This window comes from Quercus lobata, chromosome 4 (genome assembly GCF_001633185.2).
Source record: "Quercus lobata isolate SW786 chromosome 4, ValleyOak3.0 Primary Assembly, whole genome shotgun sequence".
Lineage (NCBI taxonomy): Eukaryota > Viridiplantae > Streptophyta > Magnoliopsida > Fagales > Fagaceae > Quercus > Quercus lobata.
In genome coordinates, this window is record NC_044907.1 from 12,354,533 (window position 1) to 12,373,465 (window position 18,933).

The 18,933-nt window shown below is 36.8% G+C and overlaps 2 protein-coding genes across 8 annotated transcripts; both read right to left on the reverse strand.

Moving 5' to 3' along the window:
• Nucleotides 1-1,199: 1,199 nt before the first annotated feature.
• On the reverse strand, nt 1,200-13,396 carry LOC115984177 (putative disease resistance RPP13-like protein 1). 6 transcript variants are annotated; one of them, XM_031107109.1, is made up of 15 exons: nt 8,588-13,394; nt 8,389-8,450; nt 8,007-8,137; nt 7,641-7,691; nt 7,298-7,417; nt 6,281-7,035; nt 5,836-5,988; nt 5,396-5,765; nt 4,936-5,131; nt 3,835-4,570; nt 3,364-3,510; nt 2,954-3,293; nt 2,488-2,686; nt 2,172-2,303; nt 1,200-2,082 (listed from the first exon to the last, which is right to left on the reverse strand). In XM_031107109.1, exon 1 carries the CDS (start codon nt 12,802-12,804, stop codon nt 8,644-8,646), a length of 4,161 nt encoding a protein of 1,386 aa, XP_030962969.1. In that variant the 5' UTR covers nt 12,805-13,394; the 3' UTR covers nt 1,200-2,082; nt 2,172-2,303; nt 2,488-2,686; nt 2,954-3,293; nt 3,364-3,510; nt 3,835-4,570; nt 4,936-5,131; nt 5,396-5,765; nt 5,836-5,988; nt 6,281-7,035; nt 7,298-7,417; nt 7,641-7,691; nt 8,007-8,137; nt 8,389-8,450; nt 8,588-8,643. The 6 variants fall into 6 exon arrangements, with proteins under 6 accessions (XP_030962969.1, XP_030962971.1, XP_030962967.1 ...); XM_031107111.1 differs by having other exon boundaries at nt 1,200-2,079; nt 2,939-3,293; XM_031107107.1 differs by having other exon boundaries at nt 2,939-3,293.
• A 766-nt stretch (nt 13,397-14,162) lies between these two features.
• On the reverse strand, nt 14,163-17,039 carry LOC115984181 (protein IQ-DOMAIN 14-like). 2 transcript variants are annotated; one of them, XM_031107126.1, is made up of 6 exons: nt 16,658-17,039; nt 16,194-16,337; nt 15,776-16,123; nt 15,335-15,553; nt 15,026-15,157; nt 14,163-14,936 (listed from the first exon to the last, which is right to left on the reverse strand). In XM_031107126.1, exons 2-6 carry the CDS (start codon nt 16,266-16,268, stop codon nt 14,328-14,330), a joined length of 1,383 nt encoding a protein of 460 aa, XP_030962986.1. In that variant the 5' UTR covers nt 16,269-16,337; nt 16,658-17,039; the 3' UTR covers nt 14,163-14,327. The 2 variants fall into 2 exon arrangements, with proteins under 2 accessions (XP_030962986.1, XP_030962987.1); XM_031107127.1 differs by having other exon boundaries at nt 16,194-17,039.
• Between the last annotated feature and the right edge of the window lie 1,894 nt (nt 17,040-18,933).

The following is an 18,933-nucleotide window of genomic DNA, read 5'->3' on the forward strand; positions in this document are numbered from 1 at the left end:
TGTGAGTGAAAATGCAAGTACTTCAGAAACTATTAGGATGTGTATCTCAGTTAATCAAGTTGCTGTAGTAGTAAATTCTTCTTGAAAGGAACCTGCCATGTTTAATGGTGTGGTTTTCCTAAGCCATTACAATAGCTTGGAAGAGTAAGCTCCCTTAAGCTTGGTTGGGCTCATAATGGCTCCTTGATTGGGCAGGCCTAGGCCCCATACCTAGCACAAATGATGACATTTGATATTGCAATGCACTATCCTACGCTTGAAAATGTGCTTCATATGCACATGGATGTGGATGCTCCTTTGCCAGTAATTTGAGTACCTTGCCTAATGCTACCTCTTTCCAGACGAGAGTATTTCTTCCTTCTTCAATGCAGTGTACAAAAGCGGTTGTCTTAGATTTTGTTTGTGTAAAATAAATTACCAAATACATAGAATCACACAAAATCACCCTCAACACATCAGGTACTTCATCAATGTGCTAAGTTTTTACAAAATGATATAGTAACATCTAAAAATAAATGACCACTGTACAATATGCAAATCATTTCCCCCCTTATTTTATTCCTCTCTCTCTCTCTCTCATCCACAAAATTCTTTTCGGCTAGCAATGGAGGAAATAGGACTCTGCATCATGCAAGGCTACGGGGTTCCAACAATGTGACTGGGGAGATTATGGAGGTGGCGTTGGGGTGGGTGTGAGTTTGCAAATCAATTGGAAAGTTGGGTGTGAGTTTGCAAATTGATTTGGCTGTGATTGATGGGTTTTGTGGAAGGTTGTTGTGTCGAGAGTGGTGGCACTGGCCATTTGCGTGGGTTGTTGAGTGTTTTTTTGGGTGGTGGTTGGGCTTTGTGGTGCAGTGGCTATGGTGGTTGGGTTTTGTGTGAAAATTTCTAGGTATTTGAGCAGTGGTTGGGTTTTTGTGAGGGTGGTCGCTATTGGGTTTGGTGTTTTTATTTTTATTATTTTTAATTTTAATGGATAGAAGTTGCTGACTTGCTGCTGGATTTTGGAATTGGGTAGGTAAAAAAAATATTATTTTAATTAGCGGTATTGCAAAGGAAAAAAAAGAAAAAGAGATGTCGGATGTGTTTAAAAAGTTACCTATAAAAAAATGATTTGCTAAAAAGTGGGTAGTTAAAATAAATAATGAAATTTTTGGTGATGTAAAATAGATTTATTTATTTCTTTTGCACGTTGGGGGTTAAAGTTAAACACACTTATCCATTGGTATTGAACAGAGAAAAAAAAGTCTCTCATGCAACCCAAACCTCAATACACTTTAATGGCCAATTTGGAGGGAGGGAGAGTAGAGTTCCAACTAGATAAAATTACAATGCAGCATTACAGTGAGCTACTCATTTGATGATGAGATTAAATAGCACACCATTGTTTAACTATTCAAACTAGATTAAATTACAGACCATGTTCTCCACTCCAACCTGACACACTAACCAAGTTCTCTTCTTGCACCAAACTTCTGAAATTATCTAAAGCCATGTCTATCCAAAGTCTGAAATGAGCACTTTGAGTTAAAACTGAGATCCTTTACCTTCCTACTGGATTTTATAGGACTTGGAAGGCCTTTTGAGCTTGGATATCTGCTAGAAACCACTAGTCTTGCCAATCCTACCCCCACTTGGCACTTCAGTAGTAATAAAGGATATGAGTTTATTCTTATATGGTGAAGAGCTTTCAGAGCATGTATCAAAATTCATGGGCCTTATTTTTCACGAGCTCATTGATCTTGCCTTTTCCTTTGCAGATTTAGTTGCATTCATGTAAGCTGGAACAACAGGAGAGCTTGACAAAGAATTATGATCTCCCAAAGAGCATGGTCTCCTATAATGAATTGATACTCTGGGAACAAATGTTGGAGAATTCAATCCTTCCAACTTACTCTGTCCCTCAACATTTCTTAGCTTAAGTTGCCTTCTTTCATAGTCCTCTCTTTGTCTTCGATTTGAAGTCAAAGCCGAGTCCAAATCTTCAAGTTCTCTACTTAGGGTAATTTGTGTATTTACCCATTGATCCAACCAATGCCTTCATCTTCCACTTACTAAGTTTTGATCCATATCTGCTGACTACTGAAAATATTTTCAGTTGAAAACATCAGTAGTTGAACCAGAATTTGAGAAATATATAATCATAAGATCATAAAGCAAAAGGACCCTACCAGATGGATAAACCACTACTCCTTTATCCGTTCTCTCTTAAGCATGGTCTCTTTCCTACTCATAAACAATGCAACTGACTCTTCCTTTGACAAAACACTGTCATCCCACCTTCTTTGATTCCTTGTGTCTATCTGAAAATCATAACATTTTGCCATCCATAACTTAGAGACAAAGTAAGTTAAAATACTATAATGTAAAATGGTTAATTAGACAGGCAGAAGACTAATGTTCCTGAAAGAGATAAATGAGAAACAGGTTTTTATGGGAGTTGTGTTGTTCACAATAGAATAAGCCAATTCTTGCAGCATCACATACCCTTGTTATCTTGTCTTTCCAATTCTGCGATTGTTCACTTCCATCATAATTCTAAGTGCCTTCCACCATTCCAAATATTCTTGCGCAGCCTTGTGACTGAATAATTACAGTGGACTGGAAGAACTTTAGGGTAGTTATAGTTTGGCATCATACTGCTCTGCCTCACAATTCCCTTCTAAGTCCACAAAGTTTTCCTTGCCTGCAAAACTCTCACAAATATTTTCATAATTATACAATCTGTGAGAACTTAAAAAACAGGTCTAATTTGTGTCCCCCCCCCCCCCCTGCTATTATTAGAGTAAAAAGTAGACATAAATTTTCTGTCAATACCAAATTCCTGATATATGTTTTCTTCTATCCGGCAGAACTATATCATATACATAGTTTCCAACACATGTCAATTACCAGAGAAAAAATAAAATTTGAGAAAGGAGATATGAGATAGAGAGACCTTCTTTAAACTCACAAGGTAACCCTGAAAGGCAGACTGAATTCTAGTGGCAGCAAATTCATGGATTTCTCTCACACAGTGATGGTTGGACTGAGGGGCTTCACCTTGAACTCTAATGACTGAAAACTCTTCCACTTCATTTACACATTGATGGTTATGTTGAGGGGTGAACTGGACAACCGCAACAGCAATTAGAGCAGTCGTAACAGCTGCTTCAGCAGCAGCAGTGGTGGCATGGGCCACAGCAAGAGCATGCTTGATCTGCTCTTCCCCAGCCTCACCAAGAGTTCTTTCATTTAATGATGACGGTGAAGTGAGCGAGGCTAATCTTTTGATCTTAAGCCCTCCAAAAATCCTGATAATTGTTCTAGCAGTGAGGAACAGAATCAAAGACCAAAACTGAACAAGTAAGCAAATTAATTTACCATTTCTTGTTTAGAGTTTGTCTCTCTTATAATGAACCTCTGCACTATGTTGAACCAGCTCTTCTTCTTAGCCATTGGAGAACCAATAAATTACATTGGTCTAAGAAGGTTCTGATTGATTCTGCAACTTCGCTGGTAGGGTGGTTTCTGGTAGTACATACATGCATCAGTTCAGAAAAAGAAGTTAAAAACCAATACCAATACAGAATACTATTGATTAGTACTTATCAAAAAGAATACTATTGATTAGTAATGGAGCAGATTAGTCAGTGAACTTGATGACAATTGACTCGTAAACTTTTACTCCTTGTAAGATTTGAAAACTGGATTCTAAGAAGAATAAGGTAGAACCTCAACGCCACTTTGCAAAAGCAATTCTCTAGTTTCTCAAATTGCCAAAAAATTAATGCTTTGGAAATTGTACATTAGTACATCTTTGTAGAATGTGAATGATATTTAATAATTTCTTACCAATCTGCAATATCATCTATTAATGGTATTCAGCAAATCAAACAAGATTCACCACATCAAGAAATTTATTTTCTCTTCGACATGGATGCTAAGTCAGAGTGAAAGCCTTAAATTCTGGTCAAGAAGAGGACTAGTCTGCATAAAAGAGGAAGCTGTAGAATTGGCATGCTAACAAGCATTAGTGAGGATTTTCCTGGGATTTGATCAACCCAGCGTTTAGAAAATCACTAATGCCACTCAGCAATGTCTTCCTAACTGCTCAAATCCTTCGAACTAGGTGTTTTGCATTGCACAATAATGGCTGCAATCCTCAGAGCGACTAGTAGGTACAACTGCAGCTACCACACCTTTAATAAGTGCATGGATTGAGCTTTCACGAATTGTCGGAGAAAGTACTACGGATTTACTTTTAGCCAACCAACTTTAACAGTGCATCACAATTTGGTTCCTCATTTGATCTTTGCAAACAAAGCTTGCACCAAGCAAGCAACTCTTCCTTTTGTAGTAACTTCTACTAAGATCCAAAATTTGGTTCCCTGTTTGATTTTAAATTCAACAAATCGTTTCCAATTGTAGACAGGGGGTTTAAAGCTACATTTAGGGAATGATTCCCAGTCATTGCTTTGTGACAGATCATGACCACATGCCTGCCGTAATTAAGAGCTTGAGAAACATCGGCAGCCTTTCCTTCGAGCATGGCTCTATAAAACTGCATTCCAAATAGCCCAAGGAGTGGCTGCAATTACAACAATAATAGAATAAGAAAAATCAGTATCCAAAGAGCATCTCTCCACCCAAATAGGAGCCAATTAGTACCATAAAATGAGCTCCAGGGGGAGCACTTTAAGATAGATTTCTAACCAGTTAAAAAAATATATATTGCAGAGAATATGAATCAATAATGCATGCAATATAAGAAGTTAAAATGAAATAACTATTGCTATTCATTTATTTAATAATAAAAATTTTAACATTTAAATGAAATTCTGATATTTATGAAATACCTGCCATCTGCAGCACAGGTGAAATGAGAAACAGATTTTTTTTATGGGAGTTGTGTTGTTCAAAATAGAGTAAGCCAGTTCTTGCTGCATTACATACCCTTGTCATATTGTCTTTCCAATTCTGCGATTGTTCACTTCCAACATAATTCCAAGTGCCTTCCACCATTCCAAATATTCTTGTGCAGCCTTGTGACTGAATAATTACAATGGACTGCAAGAGCTTTAGGGTAGTTATGGTTTGGCATCTTACAGCTCTGCCTCATAATTCCTTTTCCCCGCAAAGCTTTCCTTGCCTGCAAAACTCTCCCACATATTTTCATCAAAATTATATAATCTGTGAGAACTTTAAAAAAATAGGTCTAATTTGTGTGTGTGTTTTTTTTTCTCCTGCTATTATTAGAGTTAAAAGTTGACATAAATTTGCTGTCAGTACCAAATTCTGATATATGTTTTCTTCTAACAGGTAGAACAATATCATATACATAGTTTCCATCAAGTATCAATTAGCGGATAATAAATAAAATTTGAGGAAGGAGATATGAGATAGAGAGACCTACTTTAAACACAAAAGGTAACCCCAAAAGGCAGACTGAATTCTAATGGCAGCAAATTCATGGATTCTCTCACACATTGATAGTTGGACTGAGGGGCTTCACCTTGAACTCTAATGACTGAACCTTCCACTTCATTTACACATTGATGGTTATATTGAGGGGTGCTGGTGAACCAGACAATCTCAGCAGCAACTAGAGCAGTTGTAACAGCTGCTTCAGCAGCAGCAATGTTGGCATGGGCCACAGCAAGAGCATGCTTGATCTGCTCTTCCTCAGCCTCACCTAGATTTCTTTCATTTAATGATGATGGTGCAGTGAGCGAGGCTAACCTTTTGATCTTAAGCCCTCCAAAAATCCATTTCCTTCTCCTATCCTGATAGTTGTTCTAGCAGTGAGAAACAGAATCAAAGACCAAAACTGCACAAATAAGCAAATTACTTTACCATTTCTTGTTTTGAGTTTGTCTCTCTTATAAAGAACCTCTTCACTATGTTGAACCAGCTCTTCTTCTTGGTCATTGGAGAACCAATAAATTACATTGGTCTAAGAAGGTTCTGATTGATTCTGCAACTTTGCTGGTAGGGTGGTTTCTGGTACTACATACATGCATCAGTTCAGAAAAAGAAGTTAAAAGACCAATACCAATACAGAATACTATTGATTAGTAATGGAGCAGATTAGCCAGTGAACTAAATGACAATTGACTTGTAAACTTTTACTCCATGTATAAGAATTGAAAACTGGATGCTAAGAAGAATAAGTTAGAGCCTCAAAACCATTTTGCAGAAGCAATTGTCTAGTTTCTCAAATTGCCAAGAAATTATTACTTTGGAAATAGTACATTAGTACATCTTTGTAGAATGTGAATAAAATTAAAGAATTTCTTACCAACCTGCAATATCATCTATTAGTGGTATTCAGCAAATCAAACAAGATTCACCACATCAAGAAATTCATTTTCTCTTCAACATGGATGCTAAGTCAGAGAGAAAGCCTTAAATTCTGGTCAAGAAGAGGACCAGGCCGCATAAAAGAGGAAGCTGTAGAATTGGCCAGCTAACAAGCGTTAGTGAGGATTTGCCTGGGATTTGATCAACCCAGAGTTTAGAAAATCATGAACGCTGCTCAGCAATGTCTTCCTTAACTGCTTAATCTCCGAACCTGGTGTTTTTCATTGCACAACAAAGGCTGCAAACCTCAGAGCTACTAGTAGGTACAACTGCAGCTACCACACCTTTAATAAGTGCATGGGTTGAACTTTCATGAATTATCTGAGAAAGTACAATGGATTTCTTTTTAGCCAACCAACTATAACAGTGTACCACAATTTGGTTCCTCATTTGATCTTTGCAAACAAAGCTTGCACCTGGCGAGCAACTCTCCCTTTTTGTACTAACTTCTACTAAGATCTGAAATTTGGTTCCCAATTTGATCTTAGATTCAACAAATCATTTGCAATTATAGATAGGAGGTTTAAAGCAACATTTAGGGAATGAGTCCCAGCCATTGCTTCTTGACAGATCATGATCTTGTGCTTGCAGTAATTAAGAGCTTGAGTAGCATCAATAGTCTTCCCTTGAGTAGCAGTAATTAAGAGCTTGGCTCTATAATACTGCATTTCCAAATAGCCCAAAGAGTGGCTGCTATTACAACAATAATAGAATAAGAAAGATCAGTATCCAAAGAGCATCTCTCCATCCAAATAGGAGCCAATTAGTACCGTAAAATGACCTCCCAAGGGAGCACTTTAGGACAGATTTCTAAACAGTTAAAAAAATGAATTGCAGAGAATATGAATCAATAATGCATGCAATACAAGAAGTTAAAAAGAAATAAATATTGCTTTTCATTTATTTAATAATAAATTTTTTACATTTAAATGAAATTTTGATATTTATGAAATACCTGCCATCTGGAGCGCAGGTGACAATGCTTTGATCAATCTATGCAAGGAACAATATTTGTTTTGAAATGACATTTTGTGCACATCTACTGATCATCATGTCGCAGAACACAATATGTAGCCTGCAATCATCAAATCACAGCTGATAGCCAACCCAATAACTCAAATAAATTATTATGTATAAGAGGCATTAATGAGGTGAAATTTCAAACACGATACAATACCTCTTTTAGGCATTTTATCATACAGCTGCGTGTCCGAGCATATATGGTTTGCATAATTTAACTATAAGAGATATTGATGAGGTAAAAAAATTGAACATATGGTAACCAAAATTTAACATACCTCCACGTTTTGAAATTCCAATAGAAGGTTTATTAGTTCCAAAGCTAGTCTCTGTTGCAACAATGCAAGAATTAGCTTGGGTTAGGTTTTGAATTATTGAAATCGTATTGTATTTTAAATGCAAACACAGAGTATTTTCTTGTATTCAGCTTTGGACATGTAAATACGTAATGAACAATGTTATGAAACCAATTAAATATCTAAACTTTTTTCCTCTTTGTTTATTGCTGCTCCTCCTTCTCTAATGAAGTGGTCAAGATCAACATAAGTTATGAAATAGTCTAGATCATTTATATCATACTAATATTAGGTGGGTACACCTTTTAAGGAAACAAAAATACTAATGGACTCAAAGTTATGAAATACCTGCCATTTGCAGCATAGGTGACAATGCTTTGATCAATCTATGCAAGGCACGCCAAATGTTTAAAAGGACATTCTGCACAAGCATAGTACTAAAAGGGCATCCTGCCATTCTCTGCACATTTTCTGATAACCTGCAATCATCAAATCACAGCTGATAGCCAAGCAAATAATTTAAACAAATTACAAAGTGTATGAGATATTGATGAGGTAATAAAATTTCAAACACTATAAAATATCTCTTTTAGGCATTTTATCGAATAGCTGCCTGCCCAAGCATAAAGTGTTCACATAATTCAAATAAATTACAAACTATTTGACTCTAAAATTTCAGAGTGCCAGAAGTTCAATTGTTAAAAGAGGAAAATAATTAAATTTAACTTACCTCCGTGTTTTGAAATTCCAATATAACGTTTAGCGGTTCAAAAGCTAGTCTCTGCTGCAACACTACAAGAATTAGCCTGGGTTAGGTTTGAATCATTAAAATTGTATTGTTCATATACAAACATAGAGGATTTTGTTGTATTCTGCTTTTGATGTCAACAATGTAATGAGAAATATTATGAAACCAAATAATGCTGTACCTGGAAGGAAGGAGTAACTATTATGAGTAAATATTGCTCTTTGTTTTACAATTTTTTTATTGCTGCTCCTCCTCCACCTCATAGACAGACCTCCTGTCAATCTGAACGCAAGGGACGTTGGCTATCTTGGACCACTCTCGCCCGCCTTTCTTGCAGTGTTGTTTCAGCAATGGACACTCCATAATATAAAGTTGCAGAAACGAGGGAGGTAGGCCCTTCTCTGGGAGGGATGCGAGTTTAGGGCAATTTACGATGTACAAATGTTCAAGGGCAGAGAGATTTTGAAAGCCCAAAGAAGATAGAATTACTATATTTGGAATGCTTTGAATCGTTAGCTTGGTAAGAGAGGAAGGAAGCGTCATCGTCAGCTTCCCATCTTGCTCATCTGGAAACGACTGCCAATCTGGAATTCCACCATCAATACCGAGTGATGTAAGAGAGGTTAGTCTGTGCAATCCCCACACAGTTACTTGCTTACAGATATTCTCCCGGCCAAATGAGAGTGATGTTAGACTGGTGGGGTAACCCTCTTCTGGAAAGTATATGACGCTTGGACAATTGCCGATATGAAGAGAATTGAGGTTCGGCATGCAATTGGGCCAGGCCTCCAGTTTCTCACAGTGGTAGATCGAAAGCTCTCTCAAGCTGGTGGGGAGTAACCCTCCATCTGGGAAGGAAACAAAACTAGGGCACTCACATATCCATATCTTATTGAGGTGGCAGAGTTTGTGTAGGCCCACCGGTAAGGATTTCAACTTTGCACAATTTCTGATTTCAAGATTTTCAAGAGACGCATTGTTGGGTAAGTTGTTCGCTATTGACTCCATCTTTGGACAGCTCCGTACATAAAGGTATTTAAGAGCTGTAGGTAACTCGTTTTTTGATGATAAGGATGTGAGCTCTATGCATGACCAAATCTGAAGGCGTTTAAGCGTGGTAGGTAGGTCGCCACTTGATGATAAGCATTTTAGAGATGGACAGCCCTCAATAACCAAGTCCTCAAGAAGAGAAGAAGAATTAGAAGAAGCCTCTCCCTCATCTGCCAAAAACTGCAAATTCTCACAATATCTTATATTTAGCTTTTTCAAATTTTGAGGCAACTGACCTCTTGAAATCAACGTCAAAGAATTACAACTACTAATGCTTGCCTTTTCCAAACATGTACAATTAGAGATTGACAAGGATTTCAAACCACTACAACCCTCAATATTTAGTGTCCTTAAAGTAGATGTCAAGCTGATGTTGACAAGGCTTGAGCAACCTCTTATATCCAGCGTTATAAGGGATTTGAATTCATCCTGCCACAAAGATGTTAGCTCCTTACAATTATCTATCTTTAGATTTTCCACCTTAGCTAACCCATGCATGAACTCCTCCGTCAAGCTTTTCACATATGGAATAGAAAGAATAGTTGACTTTGGAAAGCATAACTCATCTGTACTTCTGCTCACCACCCCTTTACATCCTAAAATTTCTAATGCATGTAGCTTTGGGAAGTTTGGAATTGAAACATCCAATTGCTCACATCCATTAACAGAAATTTTTTCCAATAATGGGACATGGTGAGGCAATTTTCCTTCCAATTTAGGGCATTCCTGAATAGAAAGCTCACGCAACCGAGGGAATTCTTCGTACTCAACTTTGCATGGAATCCAATCTTTCCATTCTTGCATATCCTTAAAGCAAAGTGTCTCTAAGGATTGGAAAGGCTTTGGGCAATCTTCCCCATAAAACTCAAGACCAATGATTTCCACTGCAGACAATCCTACGAGGGCAAGGTCTCTCAAGGATGGTAATTGTCCAATTGCAGGTAAGGATGTGCATTTCCTGCACCTCTCAATCCTTAGAAGCACCATATTAGAAAATGATGGATGTCCAAACCAAGTTGGGAATTTTGCACCAGCATAGCCATCAATTGAAATTTCTTTCACCGTTGTCGAAGGTTGTAGCATGTCAAGAATATCTAGACTGGCTCTTTGATCAAGCTCGGACTCCCATTTCATCACTAATACATTTAAATTCTTCTTACCAAGTAAGTTGGCCCGACTTGCATCCTCGACATCAAGCACGTTCTCCAAGTGTGAAATGCAAAGTGTTCCCTTAAGAGACTCCAAGTTCATCAAGTCTCCTATCTTAGATCCAGTATCTTTCCCCACAACAAAATTAGACAATGTTTGTAGGTTTTTTAATTCTTTTATTCCCACTGGCATCTCTTTGATTAAACGGGCCCCTTTAATATCAAGATGCCGAAGATCGACTAGATTCCCAATTTTCTCCGGTAACTTTATGAGATAGCGACAACCTTTCAATAGCAATGTTTGCAAATTGTATAAAGAACATGTTGATTCTGGTAAACTTCTAATCAAAGTTTGAGAAAGATTGAGGTATCTTAGATGTTTCAAATCACCGATTGAACTTGGTAACTCAAAAATTTGATATCCAGATAAAGATAATACCCTTAAACATCTAAACTGTGGCAACAGACAACTAAAAACATAATTTGTTAAGTAGCTTGGGTACTTTCTTTGTAGCGCTAGGAAGGTCCGTAAACGCATATCTTTTGTCAAGCCTTTAAATTTTGTGATGCCATCATATTCACAATGAGCGTAGGAGAAATGGCGTACCTTTGTAGAAATCTTGGGTTGCGTATTACCACCTGATTTGTCTTCCAACCAATAGCACAAATGTCCCGCTGCCCATTGAGCTAAATCATTGATTAAGTCGTGCATGACAAAGAGTGATTTATTCCTACTTGATTGTTGAAAAAGTGATCGCTTATATAAATCACGAAAATACTCAACACCAAGATCTTCCACTGGCTTATGCTTTTCTGATTCTTGAACCAAACCTTCCGCCATCCATAACAAGACTAGTTCTTGTTCCTCAAATTCATAATCTTTTGGGAATAGTGAACAATAGGCAAAACATCTCTTTAAATGTGAAGGGAGATATAGATAGCTCAATCTAAGGGTTGGAAGAACATCACTATTTTCTTCAGACATATCCCATATCTTGTTATTGAGCACATTTTTCCACTCATCACAGTGTATGGTACGTAATAGGCCTCCAAGAGCTTTTGCTGCCAAAGGCAATCCTTGACACCTTTCCAAAATTTTTGGACCAAATTCTTGAAGTTCTGGATTTGCACTAAAATCTGTTGTCCCCAATGTGTTTTGGATAAATACAATCAAGCAAGCATCATCTGACAACTTGTTCAACTTGTAAGCTTGAGTTGTGCCCATTATTGATGAAACACGATCATTCCGAGTTGTGATGATAATCTTACTCCCTGGAGCCCCAAATTCAAACGGACAACGTAGTCTAGTCCAATCATTATAGTTTTCATTCCATACATCATCCAAAACGAGCAAGAACTTTTGGTTTGATAATTTGTCCTTCAATTTGCGTTGTAGTAAATCTAAATTATTATCGTTGCAGGATTCAAAAGTGACAGATTGTAGAATTTCTCTTGTCACCTTTACAATATCAAAATCTTCAGAAACACAACCCCATGCTTTCACATCAAAATAATTGCTCACCTCATCATCATTGTAAACTAGTTGGGCAAGAGTTGTCTTACCCATTCCCCCCATACCATGTATGGGAATCACAGAGAGTGGAGGATTACTCGATTCACCACTCAACAACAAATTGACAATAGCCTTTTTATCTTCTACTCTGCCATGAGTATGACCTTCATTCACCAAAGAAGTCGTGGGCACCCTTGGTCTTGTTGCTCCAGTTCTTCTCAGGCCTGTATTTTCTCTCAATTCCAGATCATTCTTCTGTGTCACAATTTCTTGCAACCTTGAATTGATTTCTTTAATCTTGGACCGCATGTTGACATCGAACATGATAGAACTTGGATTCAAACCCACACAACAAGCAGGGATGAACTTTCGTACCTTACTTGTGCTGGGTTCTTCTGCATTCAACTTACGTCGCAAAGCTTCAGTAGCAAACTCGTCCAAGATGTCGTCCACATCATAAGCCAAGTCTTCCAGCTCATCCAGCCAGATCTTCACCAACTTGCTTGTCATCTGCTTATCCTCTGCATCATCCAGAACTGCACGGATTTTCAGCAACGTTGTCTTCCACTTCTTGAGGTCAGCATGAACTTGCTCTTGCTTAAAGATCATCAACAAATCAGAGGAGCTTAACTTGTCAAACAGCACCTCAAAGAAAACTGATAGAGCAGCCTCTACAATTACTGACATGATTCACTTGTGGGAAATGAAATGAAGTAAACAAAGAGACAATCCTCAGAAAATGGGTTAGGAGTGAAGAGATTAACTTTGTTATGTGAAAGTTCAAGAACTCTGGTATGGTTACATAAAGAGTAAAGGGCGTCAACCTTGACTGCTTTATTGATAGGAAGGAATCAAATACATAAAGGAAGATAAAGCAGACCACGCCAAAAATGAGGATGATTGCATTATTGGTAGCTTTATTAAGTGCTCAACACTTATGGAATCAGCTTTATATGTTGGTAGCATATTCTGAAAGATGATTTGGGCCCAACTCCCTCTGGTCCGGTCCACCAAGTGGGTCTTCTTCTACAAAGTTTGGGCCTCCTTTGTTTTCTTTTTGTTGCAGAGGGTTTGAGGTGTCAATGTTAGAAGGGTTTTGTTGGGGTGTTTGTGTGTACTGAAGAATCAATTAGTTCTATCTCCAGCACAATTCTGAAGAGGCTTACTTTGTTCTACTGCTTTATTAGTATTCACAAATAGTATTAGTGCTCAAGACTTTTGAAATGCAACCATGATTAATGCCACCTTTTGGAATCAGATAAACTGATAAAGTGATTAAGTTGATTAATATGTTGGTAGGAAGTTCTTCTAAAAAAATAGTCTGTAATACATAAACTTAGTGTATTATTGATAAATTTGATATGTGTTAATTCCATCACTAGCTTCGTTTATATATACACAAGGAAGCATCACTAAAAATGGCTAAACAAGACTAACCAACTAGTTTGATATAATTCTAAAATATTTGATTAGGTCCGTTAGATTAAATAATTGAATTCACCATTTTATAACATCTTAACTTTTGAGATAATAGATAATTTATTGAGGTCAAGCTTCATTATGTGCACAGTCTAGTGGAAATTATGGAATAGTAAAAAAATAAGGTAGTAAAAGGTTTGGTATAATGTTGAAATATTTGATTAGATTTGTTAGATTACATGATTGAATTCACCATTTTCTAGCATCTTAAACTTTAAGACAATCGAAAATTTATCAAGGTCAAGGCTCCATTAAGTGCAAAGTCTAGTGGAAATTATGGAATAGTAAAAAAATTAAGGGAATAAAAGGTTTGGTATAATGCCCTCCCTGAAAAGGAGGTGTCCAGCCACACCTTCTAGTACAGCAACCATGTTATGACTTTCACTCCAATCACTAACCCTGCCTCCAAATATTTCAATGGCTGTTTTGTTTCTCCATTTTCTAGTGTCCTAAACAACTGGCTTAAAATAGAATCGAAAAGTCACATCTATGGATAAAACCTTAATTTTAATGCCAGTTAGCATAGAATTTGCTCAATTATAGTTGTGATAGGAAAAGAGACTATCTGTGTGTCAATCAATTGTGTAGCATTACTGTAAGCTACTCATTTAATAATGAGATGAAATAGCATCCCATTATTAACTATTTAAACTCTATTAAATTACAGACTATGTTCTCCACTCCAACCTAACACACTAACCAAGATCTCTTCTTAAACCAAACATCTGAAATTATCTGAAGCCACCATGTCTATCCCAAATCTGCAATGAGCACTCTGAGTTAAAGCTGAGATCCTTTACCATCTGTCTGGATTTTATAGGACTTGGAAGGCCTTTCAAGTTAGGAGATCTTTGTTGGTAACCATTAGTCTTGCCAATCCTGCCACCACTTGGCACTTCAGTAGCAATAGAGGATATGAGAGACAACTTATTCTTATATGGTGAATAGCTTTCAGAGCATGTATCGAAATTCCTGAGCCGTGTTTTTGGTGAGCTCATTGATCTTGCTTTTGCCTTTGCAGATTCAGTTGCAGCCATGTAAGTTGGAACAGGAGAGCTTGACAAAGTATTATGGTCTCCCAATGAGCATTGCCTCCTATGATGAATTGATCTTTTGGGAACAAATATTGGAGAATCCAATCCCTCAAAATTATTCTGTCCCTTAACATTTCTTAGCTTAAGTTGTCTTCTTCCACAGTCATCTGTTTGTCTTGGATTTGAAGTCAAAACTGAGTCCAAATCTTCAAGTTCTCTACTTTTAGTAATTTGTGTGTCTACCCATTGGTCCAACCAGTATCTCCATCTTCCGTTTACCTTGTTTCGATCTGTTTCTGCCGACTTCTGAATAATTTTTCAGTTGAAAGTATCAGTAATTGAACCAAAACTTGCAAAATATATAATTAGAAGATTATAGAACAAAAGGAGCTTACCCGATGGCTAAACCAGTATTCCTTTATTCGTTCTCTCTTATTTATGGCCTCTTTCTTACTCATAAATAATGCATCTGCCTCTTCCTTTGACAATACACTATCATTCCACCTTCTTTGATTGTTTGTGTCTATCTGAAGATCATAACATTTTGCCACCCAAATGTTAAAGACAGAATAATTCTTATGCTATTAATTAGACCAGCAGAAGACTAATGTTATAGAAAGAGAGGAATGGGATACAGATTTTTCTTTTTCATCAGAGTTATGTTGTTCACATTAGAATGAGTCAGTTCTTTCTGCATTCCATACCCTTGTTATCTTGTCTTTCCAATTCTGCAATTCTTTATTTTCATCATAATTCCAAGTGCCTTCCAACGTTCCAAATCTTCTTGTGCTGGCCTGTGACTGAATATTTACAATAGACTGCAAGCACTTTAGGGTAGTTATAGCTTGGCGTCTTACAGCTCTGCCTCGAATAATAGCTTGGAGTTTCACAATTCCCCTCAATGCCCGTAAGGCTTTCCTTGCCTGCAAAACCCTCCCACATATGTTGATTAAAACTATGCAATCTGTGAGAACTAAAATGAAAAAAAAGGTCTAATTTGTGTCCATACCAAATTCCTGATATATGTTCTCTTTTATCAGGCATTACTTTATCACATACAAAGTGTCAGAAATTTGTAAATTTGCAGAGAATAAATAAAAGTTGAGAAAGGAGATATGAGATAGAGAGTGCTTGTTTAAACTCACAAGGTAACCCCGAAAGGCAGACTGAATTCTAGTAGCTGCAAATTCAAGGATTTCTCTCTCGCATTGATGGTTGGACTGAGTTGCTTCACCTTGAACTCTAATGTCTGAAAACTCTTTCAATTCATGTTCACATTGATAGTCAGATTGAAGGTTGCCAGTGAACTCAACAACCTCAACAGCAACTTGAGCGGCTGTAACAGCCACTTCATCAGCAGAAGTGGAGGCATGGGCCTTGATCTGCTCTTCTTCTGCCTCACCTATACTTCTTTCATTTAAGGATGATGGTGCAGTGAGTGAGGCTAACCTTTTGATCTTAAGCCCTCCAAAAATCCATTTCCTTCTTCTATCCTGATAATAGTTCTAGCAGTGAGAAACAGAATCAAAGACCAAAACTGAACAAAGAAGCAAGTCATTTTACCTTTGCTGGCTTTGAGTTTGTCTCTCTAATAAAGAACCTCTTCACTATATTGAACCAGCTCTTCTTCTTAGCCATTGGGGAACCAATAAATCACATTGGTCTAAGAAGGTTTTAATTGATTCTGCTACTGTGCTTGTACGGTCTCTGGTAGTACTTATATGCATCAGTTTCGAAAAAGAAGTTAAAATACCAATAACAATACAGAATACTATTGATTAGTAATGGAGCAGATTAGTCTGTGAACAAATTTAATTGACATGTAAACTTTTACTCCAAGTGAGATTTGAAACTGGATGCTAAGAAAAATATAAAAGTTTGAACCTTAATACCATTTTGCAGAAGCATTTGTCTAGTTTCTCAAATTGCCAAGAAATTAATGTTATGGCAATTGTACATTAGTACTTGGAAGAGTCAATAGAATACTTATTTGTAGAATGTGAATGAAATTTACAATAGTTTCTTACCAATCTGCAGAATCCTCTATTATATCGATAGTCAGCAAATCAAACAAGATTCACCACATCAAGAAATATAGTTTCCCTTCAACATGGATACTATTTTCATGAAATATAGAGAGAGTGAGAGAGCCTTGAATTCTGATCAATCATTGTTTATAATATCAAATTACGGAAAAGGAAATGCTGAGGAGAATTTTCTTGGAAAACAGATATCACAAACACCCAAAAGTTTGTAAACTTTATCAGTTGAAATGAATTAATTTTGGTATATGTGTGTTTCATGCTCATCCAATCATTCAAATTTTTCATGATGAATTTCTTCTGTTCAATATGTGGGCCTCTAATTAAGCAATGCTTGAAAAAGGCAGTGCCACTTTGTAGTCATGGAAGGAGCCTTCACATGAATAATGAGAAATTCTTTTCAGCTTCATGGGTCCTCACCTCTTTTTCCTATTTCCAATTATCTCAACTGTAACAGACATGTTCGTATGTATGTTGGGAGTGAAATCACATCACTGCCCTTCACTTATTGCTACTTTTGAGGATATGGCAAGCATTGCCAGCCCATCATGTGTGATGGGTATTCACTCTTGCTACATATCATCAAAGTTACTCATTTGGTGTGCCACATTCTTGATTTTTCTCATTATTTAATCTGCTATACTTGATTCATTTTTGTTGATCATTCTGATGTGAATACACAAACACAATAAAAGGTCATGTGAATGTCTGTAACCAATGTATGCTAGGATAAGCTAGCTGCCTAGTTGGTCCTTATCAGTACCAATTTGCTAACAGCTATACCTTTGATTTTGTTTGCAATAGGCAGTGAAATCAAATGAATAAGTGTTTATGTAAAGAAATATAGAATGCTCGTAATACCTTATGAGTAATGCTAGGGACACACAAATTTACACAATATTTTTTTACTACTAGTATTGAGTAACATGGAAAGCGTGATTGAAGCAACATATATTTCACACATATCCACTACTAAAACCGCTTTTATTAGCACTAATCACAACATGTCATCTCAGCAATTGTGAATAAAATCGTGAAAATTTTTGTGTCTTTAGACTTATTGATAACTTATAAGTACTAGAAGACTATTACACACACATAATGACATAAACACGGCTATAATTGGGGGAAGTAGGAGAGACACAATGTGCAAGAGCTGGAGAGAATGTGAGGAAGAAAACAAAGCAGCCTTGGGTTGCAATAACTGAAGACAGCTGTTAAAGGGCCCTAAGAGATGAGTAGTCATAATACATTCTCCACTTTTGAATAGGAATAAAGATAATCATAATACCCTCTCATGACTTTCTGGAACACACAAAAAAAAGTCTCTTTCTAAGAATTAAACTAAGCTTCTACCGTGTCTTGATCTTGATAATTAGTCTTATTGAGGATCAAAAACTTTGTCGTTGTCATTGCCATCTTCTTGATTTACTTAAATTTACTTCTACTAAGTAAATACCCCCCCCCCCCCCCCCCGCGGAAAAAAAAAGAAAAAAGAAAAAGCATGTTCTTTTGCTTACTATTCCAGAACATGTAATTAGTAGAGTACATCATGAACGTATTTAGCAATCAGGTAAATGCATGTAATTTGATATAATTAATCAATTTGGATAATTGGTTAATTAACTAAGGTCAATATATAATCCAACAGTTTAAAAATTGAAGACTAGCAGCTTACAATCCATACATAATTTAGAAGTGAAAATACGAGTATTTGTTGCGATTGAGAGCTGAGTTTATAACGGATACAAGAAGCATGTGAACAAAAAGAGCTAAGTTTTCTTTTCTCCTAATAAAAAATAATAAGAAAAATTCATAACCAATAGACAAAGAGTTTCTCCATTTGTACCATCTTCTATTTCAAAAATGCTCACCCGATTTTCGTTGGGTCTCAGGAAATACAATAGAAAGAGAAATTTCTATAAATTTTTTGAGCAATGCTTAACAAAGCACGCAACAAAATATTTATATAGGCATGGGCGAGAACAATTTTTGTTGTTGACATGTTCTTGTTAGCGAGGGTGTCCAGCCAATCCCTTGATGTTGGTGGGGTCCATTTCACAACTAGTTGATATATTATATACATTTAAAAAAAAAAAAAAAAGTTTAGGTGATATATCAGGGTTAAGGCAAGCTGCAAACTCCAAAGAGGATTTACATTGGACTTATAAATTGCCTACCAAGGAGTATTACTAGCAGCGAAACTCTACTAGCAAGATCAACCAAGTAGCATTCCTCGTCAATGTCGACACCACTCGAAG

Excerpts from the sequence above, each read along its gene's own strand:
- LOC115984177 (XM_031107110.1), bottom strand. The coding sequence starts at position 12,804 with ATGTCAGTAATTGTAGAGGCTGCTCTATCAGTTTTCTTTGAGGTGCTG.
- LOC115984181 (XM_031107126.1), bottom strand. The coding sequence starts at position 16,268 with ATGGCTAAGAAGAAGAGCTGGTTCAATATAGTGAAGAGGTTCTTTATT. Across the intron at positions 16,124-16,193 it reads CAAACTCAAAGCCAGCAAAG|GATAGAAGAAGGAAATGGAT; the intron begins GTAAAATGACTT and ends AACTATTATCAG. Across the intron at positions 15,158-15,334 it reads GGAAAGACAAGATAACAAGG|ATAGACACAAACAATCAAAG; the intron begins GTATGGAATGCA and ends TATGATCTTCAG.